Source organism: Capra hircus, chromosome 10 (assembly GCF_001704415.2).
Source record: "Capra hircus breed San Clemente chromosome 10, ASM170441v1, whole genome shotgun sequence".
Taxonomy (NCBI): Eukaryota; Metazoa; Chordata; class Mammalia; order Artiodactyla; family Bovidae; genus Capra; species Capra hircus.
The window spans coordinates 89582791-89602683 of NC_030817.1; the positions used below are offsets into that span (position 1 = coordinate 89582791).

Below are 19893 nucleotides of genomic sequence, written 5' to 3' on the forward strand. Positions count from 1 at the left end.
CATTGGGGATCTTCTTCCCATACAAACATTCTTAAAATATTTCATTCAGATTTTGAAATTCATCTTAAATAAAAGAAAAATGAAAGAGGAAGTTTGCTACATAAATGGAAACAGCATGAGAATGCCAACTAAATATTGTTACTTGCCATCTGCCTCTATAAGGATGAGGTAACCAACCATTTTAGTTGTGTTCAGTTGAACACACCCTGAAAGGAGTTCGGGGTGGGAATCAGGAATGAGGCACTCTGCACTCTGGGAAAAACTGGCGGAACAAGCCTTCAGATAGATATCTTCAGAAGATTTTATGAACCCAATTTCTTGTATCTTTTCGTGTCTAGAAAAGCAGCACTAAAATCATTAACAGAGACATCTGCTCCTTGTGACTAGCAGCAGTCTTCAGTCAAAACGTGTGCCTGACTGCATGTAATCCTCTTCACCACAATTACATATATATTGCCTCCCCGCTCAGCTCTTCAGAGCAGATCCCCAAAACTACTGGAGAGGTTGGCTCCAGGCTATAATCATTTTGCCCCCAAATAAAACCTAACTCACAACTCTCACGTTGTGCTTTTTTTTTCAGTTGACATGATGAAGAAAACACTTTTTGCTACCCATTCAAGAGGTCATCCATCTCCAAAGCCAAGAGAATAACATTCTAAGCCAACACCACTGGTTAGAATAAATGCCCTGTGACTCTCTCTTTAAAACTTATTGAAAGACACAGTCCTTTGAAGGACAAAAAAAGTAAAGAGAGGCAGTTTAAGTATGGAGAAGTTGTAATGTTAAAAGAACACTAGAGCCAACCATGTAGAGAGAGTTCTAATTGCTCAGTTGTGTCCGACTCTTTGCAACTCCGCGCGACCTGCCAAGCTCCTTTGTCCATGAATTCTCCTGGTAAGAATACTAGAGTGGGTATTCCACTCTCCAGGGAATCTTCCCAACCCTGGGATAGAACCCGGGGCTCCTGCCTTGCAGGCAGATTACCATCTCAGCCATCAGGGAAGCCCACTGGTGGGCTTATGATACTATGGAAAACCAATGATACTATGTAAAACAAACAAATTAAACTTATTAGTATAAGCATTGTATCAAAGCTGAAGGCAAAAGCATTAATTTGAAATGCATCAAAAATAAGATGAATTAGTTTTCTTAGGTTAGTCTCCCAAGGAAATAGAAATAAAAGCAAAAATAAATATGACCTAATGAAGCTTACAAGCTTCTGTATAGAAAAGGAAACAAAAAATAAACCAAAAAAAACAACCTATGAACTGGGAAAAAAATATCTGCAAAGGATGCAACCAATAAAGGCTTAAAGTCCAAACTACACAAACAGCTGAGACAATTCAATAACAAAAAAACAAACAACCCAACTGTAAAGATGGGCAGAAGGTCTAAACAGACATTTCTCCAAAGGAGACATATAGGGGCCAAGAGACACATGAAAAGATGCTCATCATCATTATTAGAGAAATGCAAATCAAAACTACAATGAGGTACCAGCTCACACCAGTCAGAATGGCCATCATTAAAGTCTACAAATAATAAATGTTGGAAAGGGTGTGAAGAAAAAGGTACTCTGTTACACTGTTGGTGGGAATATAAAATGGTGCAGCCACTATAGGAAAACAGTATATGAAAGTTGCTCAAAAAACCAAAAACAGAGTTGCCATATGATTCTGTAATTCCACTGCTAGGCATAAAACCAGACAAAACTAAAATCTGAAGGGTTACAAGCACCCCTGTGTTCACAGAAGCACTATTCACAATAGCCAAGACACAACTTAAATGTCCATCAACAGATGAACAGATAAAGAAGATGAGGTACATACATATATAATGGAATACTACTCAGCCACAAAAAAGAATGAACTAATGCCATCTGCAGCAACATGGATGGACGTAGAGATGATCAGACAGTGAAGGAAGTCAGAAAGAGAAAGACAAATACCATATGGTATCACTTATATGTGGAATCTAAAATACAACATAAATGAAATATCTGTGAAACAGAAACAGCCTCACAAACCAGAACAGGCTAGTGGTTGACAAGGAGGGAAGTATGAGGGAGGGAAGAATTGGGAGTTTGGGATTAACATATACAAACTTTTACATACAGGATGAATAAACAATAAGGTTCTACTGCATAGCGCAGGGAACAATATCCTATGACAAACCATAATGGAAAAGAATATAAAAAAATACATGTGTATAACTGAGTCACTCGGAGGTACAGTTGAAATTAATACATTATAAATCAACTATCCTTCAGTAAATTAAAAAAATACGTAACAAATTTTTTTACAATGAAGCATAAAACAAGCAACAAAAATTTGAGTAAGTTTAGAAAACATGTGTAAATGGCTGAAGTTCACTTAGAAGAGTTAATAGGCAAAAAAGATAAATTGTCAAAAAGAAAAAGAGACGACCCAATCATAGTCAACATGCTTTATAAAATAAATAGACTAAGTATCAACAGGTAAAGTGAATAAAATAGAAAACATTTAAAACGATATTAGCTATTCAGAAAAAGACAAACACTACATGATCTGGCTTTCATGGGGTATTAGAGTAGTCAAATTCATAGAAATGGACAGGAAAATGGTGTTTGCCAAGCGCTAGGGAAACAGGGAAAGGGAGTTGCTCTTTAACGAGCAAAGAGTTTCAGTTTTGTAAGATGAAAAAGTTTTGGAAATCAGAATTTGCACACAATAGAAATACAGTTAACACTAGTTAACTATACACTTATATATGATTAAGAGGCTAGGTTTCATGTTATCTGTGTCTTATCACTCACAAAGTTTAAAAAAGAATATTCAAAACAAGAAGACAATATAGCATAAGAAAATATTATAAAACAACAAGAAGAGACAGGTAGCTATTAACTGATCAGAATGATAAGGATTTTCTATAGCTAAAGCAATGGAAGAAATCTCAAAATCAATAAATTTGAAAAAAATTTTAACTATTACATATAAAATTACTAGGCAAAGCTAAAAAGCAAACAACAAGCTGGGGGAAATAATCGGAATATTAATAAAATGACAAAAGCTTAATATCTTTAGTAGATAATAATCTCATAGTAATTCCTTAGACAAATGTTAAAACCTTTTTTTTTTTAAAAATGAATAACATATATACAGTTTACAGAAGACAAAGCTATTCACCTACTGGGAATCCATAGCTATTAAATAGTCTAAAACCTACACAAAGACTCATAAATAAAAATACTCTTTACAATACATAGCAAAAAGGAAATAAAAGAAATTATTTGTTGGTAAACAGTTAAATAAATTATGGTATATTCATCCAATCAAATATTATATAGCCATGATGTTTTTGAAGAATATTAATCACATGGAAAAATGCACCCACTTAATGTTAAAAATAAAAACAGCAGATACTAACCTAAATACACAGTACTAGCCCAATTATATTAAAATGTATATTAATATTCAACACATAAGTTCACAAAAAAAGAGGGAAGAAATTATATTAAAATTTAACAACTCTATAAAGATTTTTATTTTTCTTCAAACTTCTTTGTATTTTCAAAATTCTCTACAATTCAGTTCTCTTTAATTTAAAAAGATACTAATTCTTTAAAAAGAAAACAAGTAAACAAGCCTTCAACTATACATTATGTAATTTAAATGTTCAGTTCCACTTACCTCTTGTCATGGTTGGGCTAAACAGTCCCAGTACTGACATGCTAGAATAGGAGACTAGGTCTTTATATAATTCCCCATTTAAATATTCTTCTGCTTCTTGGACAGACGTAATGTTCACTGGGCATGAAATCCTGTTGCTGGATGAATATTTATAGTCAAAATTAATTTTTAAAAATACTTCTCAGCTTGTTATATATATATATATATATACATATATACACACACTGAATTTAGTATATTTCATAGGATAAACATCTTCATTTTGTCTTTATTTTGTTGTTGATTATTGAGATTGTCTAAAATAAATACAAATACAAAATAAAGACACTATTCTAAATAAACAAACAAAAAAATCAGTCTCATTAAATAAAATTTCTATCTCCCCAAAAGTGCTAAAAAGTAATAGGCTCTTCTCATCAGTGTTCATACTTCCTTAACCTATCCAAGGTGTGTCAAATAAGTAAGGGAATTAGGAGTTGAATAGATCTAAAACTTAACAAAATCTTAGGAAGCTGAATACTTACAGTTGAATAAATCTTAAGAGGTCTTCAGTTCCCAGCATACCAGAGTAAGATACCGGGTTCTGGCCTTCCTTGTACATCTTTACAACAGGGAATTCAGTAACATTTTGCTTGGTACACACATGAGACCAATCTGCACAGTTTACTCTAGCAAGCAGCATAGTGGATGTGCCTAAATAAAAAGAAAATGCACATTTTTATAAATGTTAATGTAGAAAACTCAGTTGTTGAGAACTGTTAATGTCTTTGTATCCCATTCTTATTTCAACTTCTCGGCAGCATGACACACCCCCGGTGCACTCTCTTCCCTTGGTTCTTTGCAGCACCTCCTCCTATTGGCTGCAGCCTCTCCCCAGCTGCCTCCTTTTGTTCCATTTTGCAGGCTCTTCCGCCAGTGGAGTCGGGAGTTCCCTCAAGGCTCAATTTCAGTTGCTTTCTCTTCTTGTTCTTCACTCTCTTTTAGACAATCTCAATAATCAACAACCACCTAATAAATCCTAAATTTATAGCTTTGGCTCAGGATCCTCAAAGTTCCAGATCCATGTATCCATACTGCCTTCTCTAGGTCCCTTTGAACAGAAACATCCTCAAACTCAAGACGTCTAAAACCAAACATGGTTTCTTTCCTCTGAACAGTAGTGAACGTTGCCATCCTGTGCGACTCTGAAAGCAAAGCATCACCTTTCACACCTCTTTGTTCCTAAACTCCGCAGGTCTTACATCATGAATCCACATGCCTTCCAATTTTACCACCTAAATTTTGAGTACCTCTTATATCTGTCCCTTTCTCTTTACTGCCACCACTCTAGTCATCACTTCTCCTAATTCATCTCCCAGAATTTAACATGTCTCTACACTGAAGCTAGAGATATCTTTTCAAAACTCAAATCTATTTTGGTATCAGCCCACCTCTACCAATTTTACCAGTCAGGTCTTTCCACCCTTCAGATCTCTGCATGTGTGACCATTTCAGAGAAGCCTCCATTGACACCTTGATCTACATCTGATTCTTATACTCCTAGAGGACCATGCTCTTTTCCCTACCTCATCATGGAGTTATGTGCTCATTTGTGTTGTTATATGATTTGAGCTTCCTGAGAGCAGGGACTGTGTCTGGTTTCCTCAACTGGTTTTCCAGAATCTAGAGCAGTCCTCGTATATGAATACCTTAAATGTGTGTGAATATACTATCTAGGGCCTCCATGATATTCACCTAGGGCTTCTCTGATAGCTCAGACTTCTCTAATGGCTCAGACAGTAAAGTGTCTGCCTGCAAAGTGGGAGACCTGGGTTCAATCCCTGGATAGGAAAGATCCCCTGGAAAAGGAAATGGCAACCCACTCTAGTACTCTTGCTTGGAAAATCCCATGGACAGAGGAGCCTGGTAGGCTATAGTCCACAGGGTTGCAAGGAGTCAGACACGACTGAGCAACTTTACTTCACTTCACTTCTCTGATAGCTCAGTTGGTAAAGAATGTGCCTGCAATGCAGGAGACCCCAGTTCGATTCTTGGGTTGGGAAGATCCCCTGGAGAAGGGATAGGCTACCCACTCCAGTATTCTTGGGTTTCTCTTGTGGCTCAGCTGGTAAAGAACCCGCCTGCAATGTGGGAGACCTGGGTTTGATCCCTGGGTTGGGAAGATCCTCTGGAGAAGGGAAAGGCTACCCACTCCAGTATTCTGGCCTGGAGAATTCCACAGACTGTATAGTCCATGGGGTCACAAAGAGTCAGACACGACTGAGCGACTTTCACTTTTCACTTTCACATACCCAACCTGTCTCAACGGTATAATTTCATACATATTTATTTAATCTAAATAATTTCTTTTCAGCCTGAGAAAAATATAGCAGAACCTCAAAGAGAAATTCCTACTTGTTCTATACTAATACAGTTGACCCTTGGAAAGCACTGTGCAGGCCCACTTACGGATCTGTTTCAATAGTAAATGCTACAGTGCCATATGACCCAAGGTTGGATGAATCCATGGATGTGGAAACTTGGATACAGAGCAGACGTGTATGCTGCTGCTGCTAAGTCGCTTCAGTCGTGTCCGACTCTGTGAGACCCCATAGACGGCAGCCCACCAGGCTCCCCCGTCCCTGGGATTCTCCAGGCAAGAACACTGGAGTGGGTTGCCATTTCCTTCTCCAGTGCATGAAAGTGAAAAGTGAAAGTGAAGTCGCTCAGTCGTGTCCAACTCTTAGCGACCTCATGGACTGCAGCCTACCAGGCTCCTCTGTCCATGGGATTTTCCAGGCAAGAGGACTTGGGTGGGGTGCCATTGCCTTCTCCGGCAAATGTGTACACGGAGGGCCAAACCTGTAATACTTGGATTTTCTCCTGCATGGAAAGTCAACGCCCCTAATCCCTGCGTTGTCTAAGTCAACTGTATATGCAAAGTTCTCCAGTTCTCCAAAATATGTAGTTAGGTGCAGAGATATCAAAAACCAAATAACAAAGTACCATACAACTCAGCTAATGAAAGAAAGGAAGAAAATCTAATAAAAGGAAATTTTAATATAGTATTAGATCAAAGAAGGAATCTTTGTATATCAATTTATCCTAAATTCTAAATTAGGATGTAACCTACCCATATGACTAAAATTGTGAAACACAATATTTTAACATTTTATCATCAAAAGTTTTAATACTAAAAATCCATCCTTACATTACGATCCTAGATTCTATCTCATAGGGTCTAGCCTGTCTTATAAACCTGCTACCTAAACAATGTCTATTACATATTATGTATCCAATAAAAATTTGTGAAATGTACCCTGATTTATTTCTCCATGAACAAATTTTCAGTGTTTACATTAAAGTATGTTAATACCTGAATATTATATGAGCATACAAAGACAAGTCTTTATTCCTTCTAGGCTTAGATCTACTCTATAAAGTTCTCTTCTCCTTTATTTTAGTCGTTTAGTCAATAAATATCTAGTGGTGCATGTACTGGTGCTTGCTCAGATGGAGCATCATACTATGTATTGCCACCAAAGGACGGGACATGGTGTCATAAAAAACGTAGTTCTCTCCCTTCAATAAGCATCCTCAGTGGGTCTACCACTGCTTAAAATGTCCCAGCAGTCCAAGCTGAAAACTTTGATGTTATCTTTAAAACTGAAAAAAAAGAATACTGATATATATTATTAAAAAATGATAAGGTACTTATACTGAAGTTATCACATTTTAATTTTCTTTGCTGTAATATGGTTTCAATACTTAATCATGTTTCAAATGGAGCAGTCTAATGTTCTAAGATTACTGTAGTATTACACTCCACATATTTTAACAACACAGCAATTTCAAATAAGGAAGAAAAAAACAGACATTTGCTGCCACCTTGTGACTGAGTATAAAATATTCTTCATCCTCTTGGACTAAGAAATAAAAAGTGGCTTTTCCCCAAAACAACATGAAAGATTATACAACTAAACACCCAAAGTATTACAATATTGTCCTAGCTTATAAAATTATAGTATAGGCTTCATCAAATAGACACAAAACATTATTGTTACCTATAGTATGCATTTTTATATGAAGCCCCATGAATTTCCAAAATAATCCACCTATCTGATATCTAATTACTAAAAGAATTGTTATTCATAAAGAACATACTAATTGAAAAAAGAAATCAGGTCTTTAGGTTGGTTAATCTGCTTTTTCATTCTACAAACACATACAACTCAGAGTCCTTGCATTGAGGGGTCAGGTCTTTATTTGGTCATTAACAGAGAAGAAAGTAAGAGAACCTCCTTTCATTTTCATTTGGTATCTAGCCAAATGGGCTGGGAAGGGGGGATAATTCTAGTATTCAGGGACATTTTCCAACTACTATTTTATTACGGTTTATATTTTCCTACTTTTTCTTTTTTCTAATCATTTACTAGTAAGGCTGGAAAACCTAAGAGAAGAAATTTAAATCAGTCTGCAGACTGCAACCATAAAGGAGAACTAGAGAGTGACAGGATTTGCTTTAAAAAATAAATTAGGTATCATATTATCTACAGACTTAATCATCCCTTCACTTGGGGAATGAAATAATCAAACGATGGATCAAATGTAGTTTGGAAATGAATGGAAGAGAAATGGATCAAAAATGGTTTTTTATATCTCAGATGCTTTTATTATTATAGAACATATTGTACTTAGGGTTGACTTTCTGGAATCAACTTCTTGAATTCACAAAAGCTCCATACACACACACACACACACACACACACACACACACACACACACATATATATACACACACACATATACATATATATACACATACATACACACACAAGTTGTATACCAGTACACCTTTTCCACAAAATAAAACAAAATTTATGAAACTCTACTATATTTGCTAATTTATTTACTCAACAATTATTAAACACGAGATATTCTGTAATGTAAGACAATGCACTAAGTCCAATGAACTGAGTATAAGGCATACTTTCTTCCCATAAGGAACTTTACTAAACAATAAAAGAGGCTGTAAGCTAGTGTCCCAAAAAACTAAATGGTGGATGCATTTCTGGAGTAGCCAAGAAAAAGCCCATTTAGCCATAACAGCTTTTATTAACAAGAAAAACAGAGTAAGAAGAAATCATACTAAAGATACAAAGCATGATCTGGACTGCCTTATTTGAATGATTACAAAATATTATACTTACCTAATCCATTACTCTCTCTCTCTTACTAACAGGCCTCCCCACTCCTCCTTTTGTCTTTACTGGGACAGCGGCATAGACATTTTGAGTTCATTGCTTGGATTACTGATTGTCTACCACTGAATCAGTTTTCATAGAATAGTTAAAATAAAAAGATTCTGGCTGTCTATGTCTGATGCAGGATACAGGATGCTTGGGGCTGGTGCACGGGGATGACCCAGAGAGATGTTATGGGGAAGGAGGTGGGAGGGGGGTTCATGTTTGGGAACGCATGTACACCCGTGGTGGATTCATGTCAATGTATGGCAAAACCAATACAGTATTGTAAAGTAAAATAAAGTAAAAATTTTTAAAAATTAAAAAAAAAGATTCTGGCTATTAAGAAATTCCCTACCCATGAAAAGCTAACTGTATAGCTTCAAGAACACTGGGATCTTAGAGCCTTCATTAGACTGTGAGACTATAGTTAATATTTAGTATATGTTTAATAATATTTAACAGTAACTGGCATATAGTAGGCACTCAATAAATGTTTGCTAAATGACTGAATTCAGCCAAAAAGTTTACTGGATCAAGTATAAAGCTATAAGACAGTTTAATGAAGACAATCAAAGGGAATGCTCTTAACAGTTTTGAAACTCATGGTTCCTTAACTTATTAACCGTGGAGTACTGACTTACACTGAAGTTATCACTTTTTAATTTTCTTTGCTGTAAAATGGTTTTAATACTTAATCTTGTTTCAAGTGGAACAGTCTAATGTTCAGTATTAACTTACTATGTTTGTTGTGGAGACACAAACCATAATAATCTGAAATTTTATGTGGTTTTCTACATCTTTAGCGTGACACAATTTTACGAACAGCTATAGCTCAGAACCAGGAAAATAAACATGCCTACAGCAGTGTAATACCTTTCAGTTTAACTGCCACATCGATATAGGACTGCAGAAATGCCATGGATACTGCTTGCCCTACATTAAAATAAAAAATTAGATAGATATTACAACATACATATTTCCAAAGTGTCCATACTTATATATAACAAACATATAGATTAATGGGGTATCAGAATTATTTTATACTAAGAAATATTCTACTATGCAGCACTCAGTATTGTCCACACATTCAAGAGAGTTCCAAATACAACTAATTTTCTACATTCATATGGCAAGGAGTATAGCTGAATGGCTATTGTTTGAAGATAAAAGCAATATAATGCCGATAAACCTACAATAACTGTTAAACATTAGCTTGAATAACATTAAAATAACATTAAATCATTAGCTTGAATAATAACAATTTTCCAAATTAGTAAGCTTAACATCTAGTTTAATCATAATCTTCAATTTATAAGTCAGATATATATAATCAGGGCTTCTCTGGTGGCTCACACGGTAAAGAATCTGCCTGCAATGCAGGAGGCTCAGATCTCCTGGAGAAGGGAACGGCAACCCACTCCAGTATTCTTGCTTGGAGATCCCATAGGCAGAAGTGCCTGGCAGGCTACATTCTATGGGATTGCAAAGAGTCGGATATGACTGAGCGACTAACACTTTGACTAAACTATATATAATCAGTTTTACAACCCTAGAAACAGCTCTGAAGTAAACTGTTTAAAAGTGTGGGACATATGAAAGCTAATGTCATTTTACAACATGTAATAACAGAAGGCACAAGTACAATCTGCCTACTTTAAATGTCCTAATATGCAGTACAGTAGTCACCTCTAAATGTTCATAATACTCACAGCCAGCATAGAAAAGTACTATGCTGTCAGAAGCCGTTACTGTCGCATGAAATGTCTCTTCTGTTAATTCCACAGTGAGTTCCAAAGGTAACTGTTTCTTCCTGTCTCTGTAAACAGTTTCTTCCACTTCATCATCTTGAATTTCTGAAATGTTTGAAGAGAAATTAATGTAAATATAAATGTATAATTTAAAACATTTAAGTTCTCTCAGGCAAGCATATGAAAATTTGGCACTTCACAGAAACTCATGAATTCATACTATCTTAATATTTAAAATGCATGATATTTAGAAAACTTTCCAGTTGTCTGGCTTCCTATCTAAAATGACTGTCAGATGCTTCCTGACCTAGAAATGATCAAGTTTTAGTTAATTCCAAAAGGATTTACTTATACTTGTCAAGAAATAATATAATAAATATAAAATAATAAACTTGTCAACAAATAACATTTGTTTCTAATCAATATATTAATATATAACCTAAAAAAAGTCCTACCACACATTTGACAGTATTTCTTTAGCTTCTACTACATGGCAAGCACTATGATAGACACTAAGGAAAGTGGTAAGCAAAGCAGACACAGTCCCTGACCACACAGTTTCTATCTATGGAAAAATCAGTCAATAAACTCATCACTAAATAAATATACAACTATAAATATGATCAGTTTAAGAAGAAAGGCAAAAGATACAGTGAGAGATTATTAACAGGGAGATTTTAATTGGGCAATCCAAAGTCTACCAGATAATCAAGAAAAGAATGTTTTAGGCAAAGAGAACAACATATGCAAAGACTCGGGGACATAAAAGAGCTCAGCATCCACTAGGCACCAAGGGAAGGCACATTTGACTAAAACAAAATAGACTGAAGGAATGACGTGAGAAAACTCTAGGGTTTCTAGATCATGTGTGTATTAGTCACTCAGTTCAGTTCAGTCACTCAGTCGTGTCCGACTCTTTGCGACCCCACGAATTGCAGCATGCCAGGCCTCCCTGTCCATCACCAACTCCCGGAGTTCACTCAGACTTACGTCCATCAAGTCGGTGATGCCATCCAGCCATCTCATCCTCTGTCGTCCCCTTTTCCTCCTGCCCTCAATCCCTCCCAGCATCAGAGTCTTTGCCAATGAGTCAACGCTTCGCATGAGGTGGCCAAAGTACTGGAGTTTCAGCTTTAGCATCATTCCTTCCAAAGAAATCCCAGGGCTGATCTCCTTCAGAATGCACTGGTTGGATCTCCTTGCAGCCCAAGGGACTCTCAAGTGTCTTCTCCAACACCACAGTTCAAAAGCATCAATTCTTCAGCACTCAGCTTTCTTCACAGTCCAACTCTCACATCCATACATGACGACAGGAAAAACCATACCTTGACTAGACGGACCTTTGTTGGCAAAGTAATGTCTCTGCTTTTGAATATACTATCTAGGTTGGTCATAACTTTTCTTCCAAGGAGTAAGCGTCTTTTAATTTCATGGCTGCAGTCACCATCTGCAATGATTTTGGAGCCCCCCCAAATCAAGTCTGACACTATTTCCACTGTTTCCCCATCTATTTGCCATGAAGTGATAGGACCGGATGCCATGATCTTCGTTTTCTGAATGTTGAGCTTTAAGCCAACTTTTTCACTCTCCTCTTTCACTTTCATCAAGAGGCTCTTTAGTTGCTCTTCACTTTCTGCCATAAGGGTGGTGTCATCTGCCTATCTGAGGTTATTGATCTCTCTCCTGGCCGAATCTTGATTCCAGCTTGTGCTTCCTCCAGCCCAGCGTTTCCCATGATGTACTCTGCATATAAGTTAAATAAGCAGGGTGACAATATACAGCCTTGACGTACTCCTTTTCCTATTTGGAACCAGTTAGTCACTCAGTTCGGAGAAGGCAATGGCACCCCACTCTAGTACTCTTGCCTGGAAAATCCCATGGGTGGAGGAGCCTGGTAGGTTGCAGTCCATGAGGTCGCTAAGAGTTGGACACAACTGAGCGACTTCACTTTCACTTTCCACTTTCATGCATTGGAGAAGGAAATGGCAACCCACTCCAGTGTTCTTGCCTGGAGAATCCCAGGAATGGTGGGGCCTGATGGGCTGCCATCTGTGGGGTCGCACAGAGTCGGACACGACTGAAGCGACTTAGCAGCAGCAGCAGTCACTCAGTTGTGTTCAATTCTTTGTGACCCCACGGACTGTATGTAGCCTGCCAGGCTCCTCTGTCTATGGGATTCTCCAGGCAAGAATACAGGAGTGGGTTGCCATTTCCTCCTCCAGGGGATCTTCCCGATCCGGGATTGAACCCGCATCTCTTGTGTCTCCTTCTCCTGCATTGGCAAGCAGGTTCTTTACCACTAGCACCACATGGAAAGCCATAAGAGGCCATATAAACCAAGAAATTTTGATTTTATTCTATGTATATTGAGTTATGGGTAGATTCTGAATATGTAAAAATCGTTTCATTAACCACAATATATAGAAATATTGAATCATTATGGTATACAACTAAAACTAATATAATGTTACATATCAATTAAATCTAAAAAAAAAACTTTTCATTAAGACAGACAGACCCACCCACCCATTCATTCATCTATCCATTAAAATATGTAGTAAACACACATACATACACATATATTCTGAATTCACAAATGTCCTGTTGGAAGTTTGTACAGATCATATGGTAACACTGGAGGAACATCTAACTTGATTAGAGACAATTAAAGCTTCCTAGAAGCTGACACTAGCTGAACACTACTAAAAGAAAAATGAAACTTAAGGAGGCAGCAGAGGAATAAGAGTAACATGAACAGCATGTACAAAGCAACAGTGGCATGAAAAAGCATGATGAAGCTGGAACTCTGAATGTCGACCAAGCATCTGATAGTAACAATTCTTATCCAAAATCACTGCAGATGGTGACTGCAGCCATGAAATTAAAAGACGCTTACTCCTTGGAGGGAAAGTTATGACCAACCTAGATAGCATATTCAAAAGCAGAGACATTACTTTGCCAACAAAGGTTCGTCTAGTCAAGGCTATGGTTTCTCCAGTGGTCATGTATGGATGTGAGAGCTGGACTGTGAAGAAAGCTGAGTGCCGAAGAATTGATACATTTGAACTGTGGTGTTGCAGAAGACTCTTGAGAGTCCCTTGAGGAGATCCAAGCAGTCCATTCTAAAGGAGATCAGTCCTGGGTATTCTTTGGAAGGAATGATGCTAAAGCTGAAACTCCAGTACTTTGGCCACTTCATGTGAAGAGTTGACTCACTGGAAAAGACTCTGATGTTGGGAGGGATTGGGGGCAGGACAAAAAGGGGACGACAGAGGATGAGATGGCTGGATGGCATCACCGACTCTATGGACGTGGGTTTGGGTGAACTCTGAGAGTTGGTGATGGACAGGGAGGCCTGGCGTGTTGCAATTCATGGGCTCACAAAGAGTCAGACACGACTGATCGACTGAACTGAACTGAACCATTTAGATGTAGTAATAGCATTATGCTAATTTTAAAAGAATCCTTACATGTCTGAAATACAGGGAAATATTTATGGATGAATTTATATGTTTGGAATTAGGTGAAAAATAATAAGTAAAGGGCTATGATTGTAACAGGATTAGCCACTGACTGATAGTAGTTGGGTGAGGCCAGGAAATGGTTATCTGGAGGTTTGTTCTATTATCCTATTTTATGATACATTTATAATTCTCTGTAATAACATATTAAAAAGTAAGGAAGTGAGAAAGACAATGCATTCAGAAAACTAAACTATTATTTTCCATATGATTTCCAATACCATAAAAGACTAGACCTAGATTAGTATCACATCAGCAATTTTTAGCTGTGTGACTCTAGTCAATTACATAACTCTAGGAGTTGCAGTGTTCAAAGCTGTGAACCATAAGACTTACACTAGTAATTTTAAGATACTTTCAAATATCACATTCTATGACACTAAAAGTTATGCCCTCAATATCAAAATTAATAAAGGCCAATTTTCTCATTTACAGTATTTTCTTACTATTCACATATTTTCACTTTCCTGCCAGTCCACTCTTATTTCCTAATCCATCCTTTCTTCTCTTACCTTGTTCTAACACCTTTCTGCTTTCCCATTCTCTTAATAAGCCACTTTAGTTTTTAAATATGTTCACTCCTCAGCTCTACATTTCACCTACTTATCAACATGTATATATATTCTTTTTAGTCACCTAAGTTTTTTTCATACTCTTTTTGTGGAACCCAGTTCATTTAATTCTGACTCTGTGTATTCATTCCCTTTGAAGAGCATTTTTCTGTATATTCCACTTTTACATGGTAACAAACTCCTTCCAAGCCTCATCTATCTTTCCTAATTAGTGAGAAGGAATGAAAATAAGAGGGCAATTGTGTATTTGGGCACAACATCATACTATATTATGAGTCAATATGGATTACAAACATAGGAAATTAAGACCAAACACCCCCCACCCCCAAAACACAAGAACTGGGCTGAGGAGCAAAGACAGGAGAGAGAAAAAATGAGAAGGCAGCACCAGAGGGCAAGCTGAAGCCAGAGAGCCACTAAGTAAATGAGACATGGCAACAAAATTTTGAAAAAGGCAACTTCCACTGAGGACAGGAATCCTGTTAAACTGACACCTGGATGATTCCTGTGACTTTGAAAGTTTGAATATATGAAAGGTGATAGGAACAAAGCAAGGAGCACAAGACCAGAACACAGACCTGCCTGAATAATGATGATGCTATGGAGAAGAACTCCGGCTTAAACCATTAGCAATTCTAACCTCTGTATACCAGAAAACTGGAGCAGTGCTCAAACCATGAAGTTGGTCATATATCAGTTAAAGCTCAGAGGCCTTACTAAATTTATAATACAGATTTTGATCTTCATAATCAACAGATCTCATGAAAAGAATATGCAAATTCCTTCCTTCCTGGGACTCGTAACAACAGGACTACATAAAAAGTATTTACTCAACAGGACTCGTGATAAAAATTCAATAATTTACTAAACAGGATACATTTAGTAAATGCACAAGACATAATCCCTGCCTTAGACGTTTCTAACAGACCAGTACAGAAGGGAGAAAAGCAAATGAGCAATTTCAGAATAGGATATGTTATAAAGAAGTATCAGGAATGATAATGGTCATAAATGAAATTTCAAGTCAGAATGCTCCACGTGCCATTTGTGACTTTGTGCAGATCATTTAACTCTGCCAAAACACAGATTCTTCAGCTACAATGAAGGTGACCTCAGCTAACTCAGAGGATAACAATCAAAGTAAAGAATGTGTGGGAAATAGCCTTGAAAACTGTAGAATACTTCAAAAGGTAAGCAATAGAACAATAAAAAGAAAAACAGAATTGGCAAAATTCTGTTAAAACTAATGTTAAAATTATTTTGACATTATGTTAAAATTAATTTAACGCTAAAATATTAATGTTAAATATTTAAATGTTAAAACAATTATTTTTAACGTTATTAAAAATAACGTTAAAAATAAGTATAAAAATGTTATCAAAGTTTACTCCTTTTACTGTTAACAAGTGGATTCATTTACAACTATAAATATATAACTATTTTCATCAGAATTTCATACCCTAATAGGAATAACAAAAATAAATATTATATTGTGGCTCCTGGGTCCTTTTTAAACAAGGAATAGACCAGTAGCACTGAAAGGACTGATCTGGAGGATAAAGGCACAGGCAGAAAGAGAGAAGCCTGATATATAACAGTGAAAGGTATCACACTAAGCAAAATAGAGCATCTTTGTATCTTTTCACCTAATCAGCTTGCTAAAATGTGATTCAAAATTAATTTCTTCAGGTCTCTTCATATTCTTGAATGTGAAAGTTAATTCACTGAAATGTCACTGACCTTAAGGATGCTGGGCAGGAATGGGAGGGGAACATGAGCATCAAAAAAACACATTACCTATATTTAGCTCTTCCATGTCTTCATATTTGACCATTTCCTCAATGTTCATGGTACTTTCCAGATGGAATACTATTAAATCAATATGACTTAATGCCAAAAATTCCACTTGCGTGTCCTAGAAATACATTAATTTTAAAAGATATGACTAGAATATAATGAACCATTTTAATATATTTTACTTGTTTGACACTAAAAAGAAATTAAACTTGTGAATTTCAATTTTAATATTTAAAAATAAAAATGGGAAATTAACTCCACAATATTAAAAGTATCTAAACATTATAGAAAGATAGTGCATGCTACTAGAAAAGAAGGCAAAACATGGAACTGAAAGTCTCATTTGCTTCTTGTCACAGTTACATTCTGCTGAAATCTGAAGTATTTTAACAGTAAGTCCCACCTCAATACAAGATACAAATATATGCAATTTTATTGCAAATAGCACCAAAATTCTTTTGATATTTTACATGACTTAGTGACCAAATCACCACCACCACTCAAAATAATACTTAATCCTAAATAATTCCACTAGAGAGGCCCCTGGTGGCCTAGCAGTTAGGATTGGGGCTTTCACTGCCCTGGCCTGGGTTCAATCCGTGGCTGGGGAATTTAGATCCCACAAGTTGTGTGGCATGGCCAAAAAGAAGGGGGAAAAAAGTAATTTAATAAAAATAAATAAATAATTCCACTACAAAGTTCAATTGACTGTTTAGCCATAAACATAAAGATAATACCTGGTGCCAGGTATTTTAAGAATACCAAATTATATTCCATTGAAATTATTCCATTAAAATTTCTTACACTAAGGCTCAACCAAAACTTTTTTAAAACATGAAATTTTAGGCCACTAGATTATTTTAGTAATTAACCCTGCTGCAATCTCACAATCAAACTTGCACAGATGAGGAGTTGTTTCTTATGGATGAGCAAAGAAAGTGGTTTCTGGAGATGGAATCTACTTCTGTGAAGCAGCTCTAAAGATTGTTGCTATGAGAACAAAAGATTGAGAATCTTACAAAAACTTAGTTGATAGAGCAGCAGCAGAGTCTGAGGGGATTGATTCCAATTTTGAAAGAAGTTCTACTGTGGGTAAAATTCTACCAAGTAGCATTGCATACTACAGAGAAATCATTTGTGAAAGGAACAGTCAATCAATGTGGCAAACTTCATTTTTGTCTTATTTTAAGAAATTGCCACAGCTACCTCAACCTTCAGCAACTACTGTCTTGATCACTCAGCAGCCATCAACATCAAGGCAGGGCCCTCCATGAGCAAAAAGATTACAACTCAGTAGAAGCTCAGATGACGGTTAGCATTTTTTAGCAGTAACTATTTTTTAACTAAAGGTACATACATTAACTTTTTTAGACATAACGCTACTGCACACTTAACAGACAATGGCATAGTATAAACATAACTTTCATATGTACTGGGAAAACAGCATGAACTTTAATTCTTCTATAAAACCTTTTCCCCAATAACAAAGTCAGTCCTATTTTGGAATCTTTATCTAATAGTAAAAAAAAAAAAAAAAAAGCTTCAGTAAGTATTCTTTTGATTACCTGGTCTAAAAGCAAAGCATAATGACCTCACAGTACACATATCTGAACAGTATTACAGTTCTCAAAGTATTTTACTATTTGATCTTATAAAATATAAGTTAGAAGGAGAGGTTTTATAACTATTTCACAAATGAGAAAACTGAGCTGGAAGAAGTTAATTCAGTTATCTGGGCCCAGAACAAGCAGGAACGGAGTCAAGTCTTCTGACTCTTTAACTCAGTACTCATCAGTCAGTTCAGTTCAGTTGTTCAGCTGTGTCCGACTCTTTGCGACCCCATGGACTGCAGCATACCAGGCTTCCTTGTCCATCACCAGCTCCCAGAGTTTATTCAAACTCATGTCCATCGAGTCGGTGATGCCATCCAACCATCTCATCTTCTGTTGTCCCCTTCTCCTCCTGCCTTCAATCTTTCCCAGCATCAGGGTCTTTTCCAATGAGTTAGTTCTTTGCACCAGGTGGTCAAAATATTGGAGTTTCAGCTCAGCATCAGTCCTTTCAATGAATATTCAGGACTGATTTCCTTTAGGATTGACTGTTTTGATCTCCTTTCAGTTCAAGGGACTCAAGAGTCTTCTCCGACACTACAGTTCAAAAGCATCAATTCTTCGGTGCTCAGCCTTCTTCACAGTCCAACTCTCACATCCATACATGACTATTGGAAAAACCATAGCTTTGACCAGATGGACCCCTGTCAGCAAAGTAATGTCTCTGCTTTCTAATATGCTGTCTAGGTTGGTCATGGCTTTTCTTTCAAGGGGCAAGCGTCTTTTAATTTCATGGCTGCGGTCACCATCTGCAGTGATTTTGGAGCCCCCCAATAAAGTCTCTCACTGTTTCCATTGTTTCCCCATCTATTTGCCATGGAGTGATGGGACCAGAGGCCATGATCTTAGTTTTTTGAATGTTGAGTTTTAAGCCAGCTTTTTTACTCTCCTCTTTCACTTTCATCAAGAGGCTCTTTTTTAGTTCCTCTTCACTTTCTAGCATAAGAGTGGTATCATCTGCATATCTGAGGTTACGGATATTTCTCCCAGCAACCTTGATATCTGAATCCAGTACTCATACTATAGACTTATGGAAGAGAATTTAAGTTTAAACTATCTGACCATTTGTAAACATATCAACAATTTTTTAGCATATGTTTAAAATATTTAGAAGATATTCTGAAGAGTTCTTAATTAAGAAAAATTTAAGGAAATTTTTAAGAATTTAAGAAATTCAAAAATTTAAGAAATTTACAAAGGAAATACAGGTGATCTCACTAGTCAAAGTTATCAAAGACATGCAAATTAATATGGAAACTTTTTTGTGTATAGAAATAATTTTTTTTAAACATTACTACTCAGTACTGGCAAAGATGTATGAAGAACAAGGAATTCTAAATCCTTCTGGTAAAATAATATTTCTGGAAGGAAATTTGACTGTGTATTTTAAAAATCTTTAAAATTCCCATTGACATGTACACACTGCTATGTTTAAAATAAAATGCCTTCCCATGGAAGAAAAGAAAGAAAAATCACATTCAGGAAAAAAAAAATATGAAAGTCAATTAACTTCACACATGAAAAGTAAAACAGTAGAATCCAAAGAAAACAAAAACACTAATCTGAAAAGATATATGCACTCCAGTCTTCACAGTAGCATTATTTACAATAGCCAAGATATGGAAGCAACCCAAGCGTCTATGAACAGAAAAGTGGGTAAAGATGTGGCATACACATGCGATGAAACATCACTCTGCCATAAAAAAAGAGTGAAATTTTGTCATTTCCAATAACACAGATGGACCTGGAGGA

The 19893-nt window shown here is 36.4% G+C and overlaps 1 protein-coding gene across 2 annotated transcripts in view; it reads right to left on the reverse strand.

The window, feature by feature from the left end:
* TXNDC16 (thioredoxin domain containing 16) overlaps positions 1-19893 on the reverse strand; it is a 99940-nt gene that overhangs the window by 24562 nt on the left and 55485 nt on the right. For both annotated transcript variants that reach the window (XM_005685096.3, XM_013966740.2), the window contains exons 12-16: positions 16532-16649; positions 10603-10746; positions 9767-9826; positions 4193-4361; positions 3669-3805 (exon numbers count right to left, since the gene is read on the reverse strand). In XM_005685096.3, coding sequence (XP_005685153.2) covers positions 3669-3805; positions 4193-4361; positions 9767-9826; positions 10603-10746; positions 16532-16649 — 628 coding nt within the window. The remainder of the gene's footprint in view (positions 1-3668; positions 3806-4192; positions 4362-9766; positions 9827-10602; positions 10747-16531; positions 16650-19893) is intronic.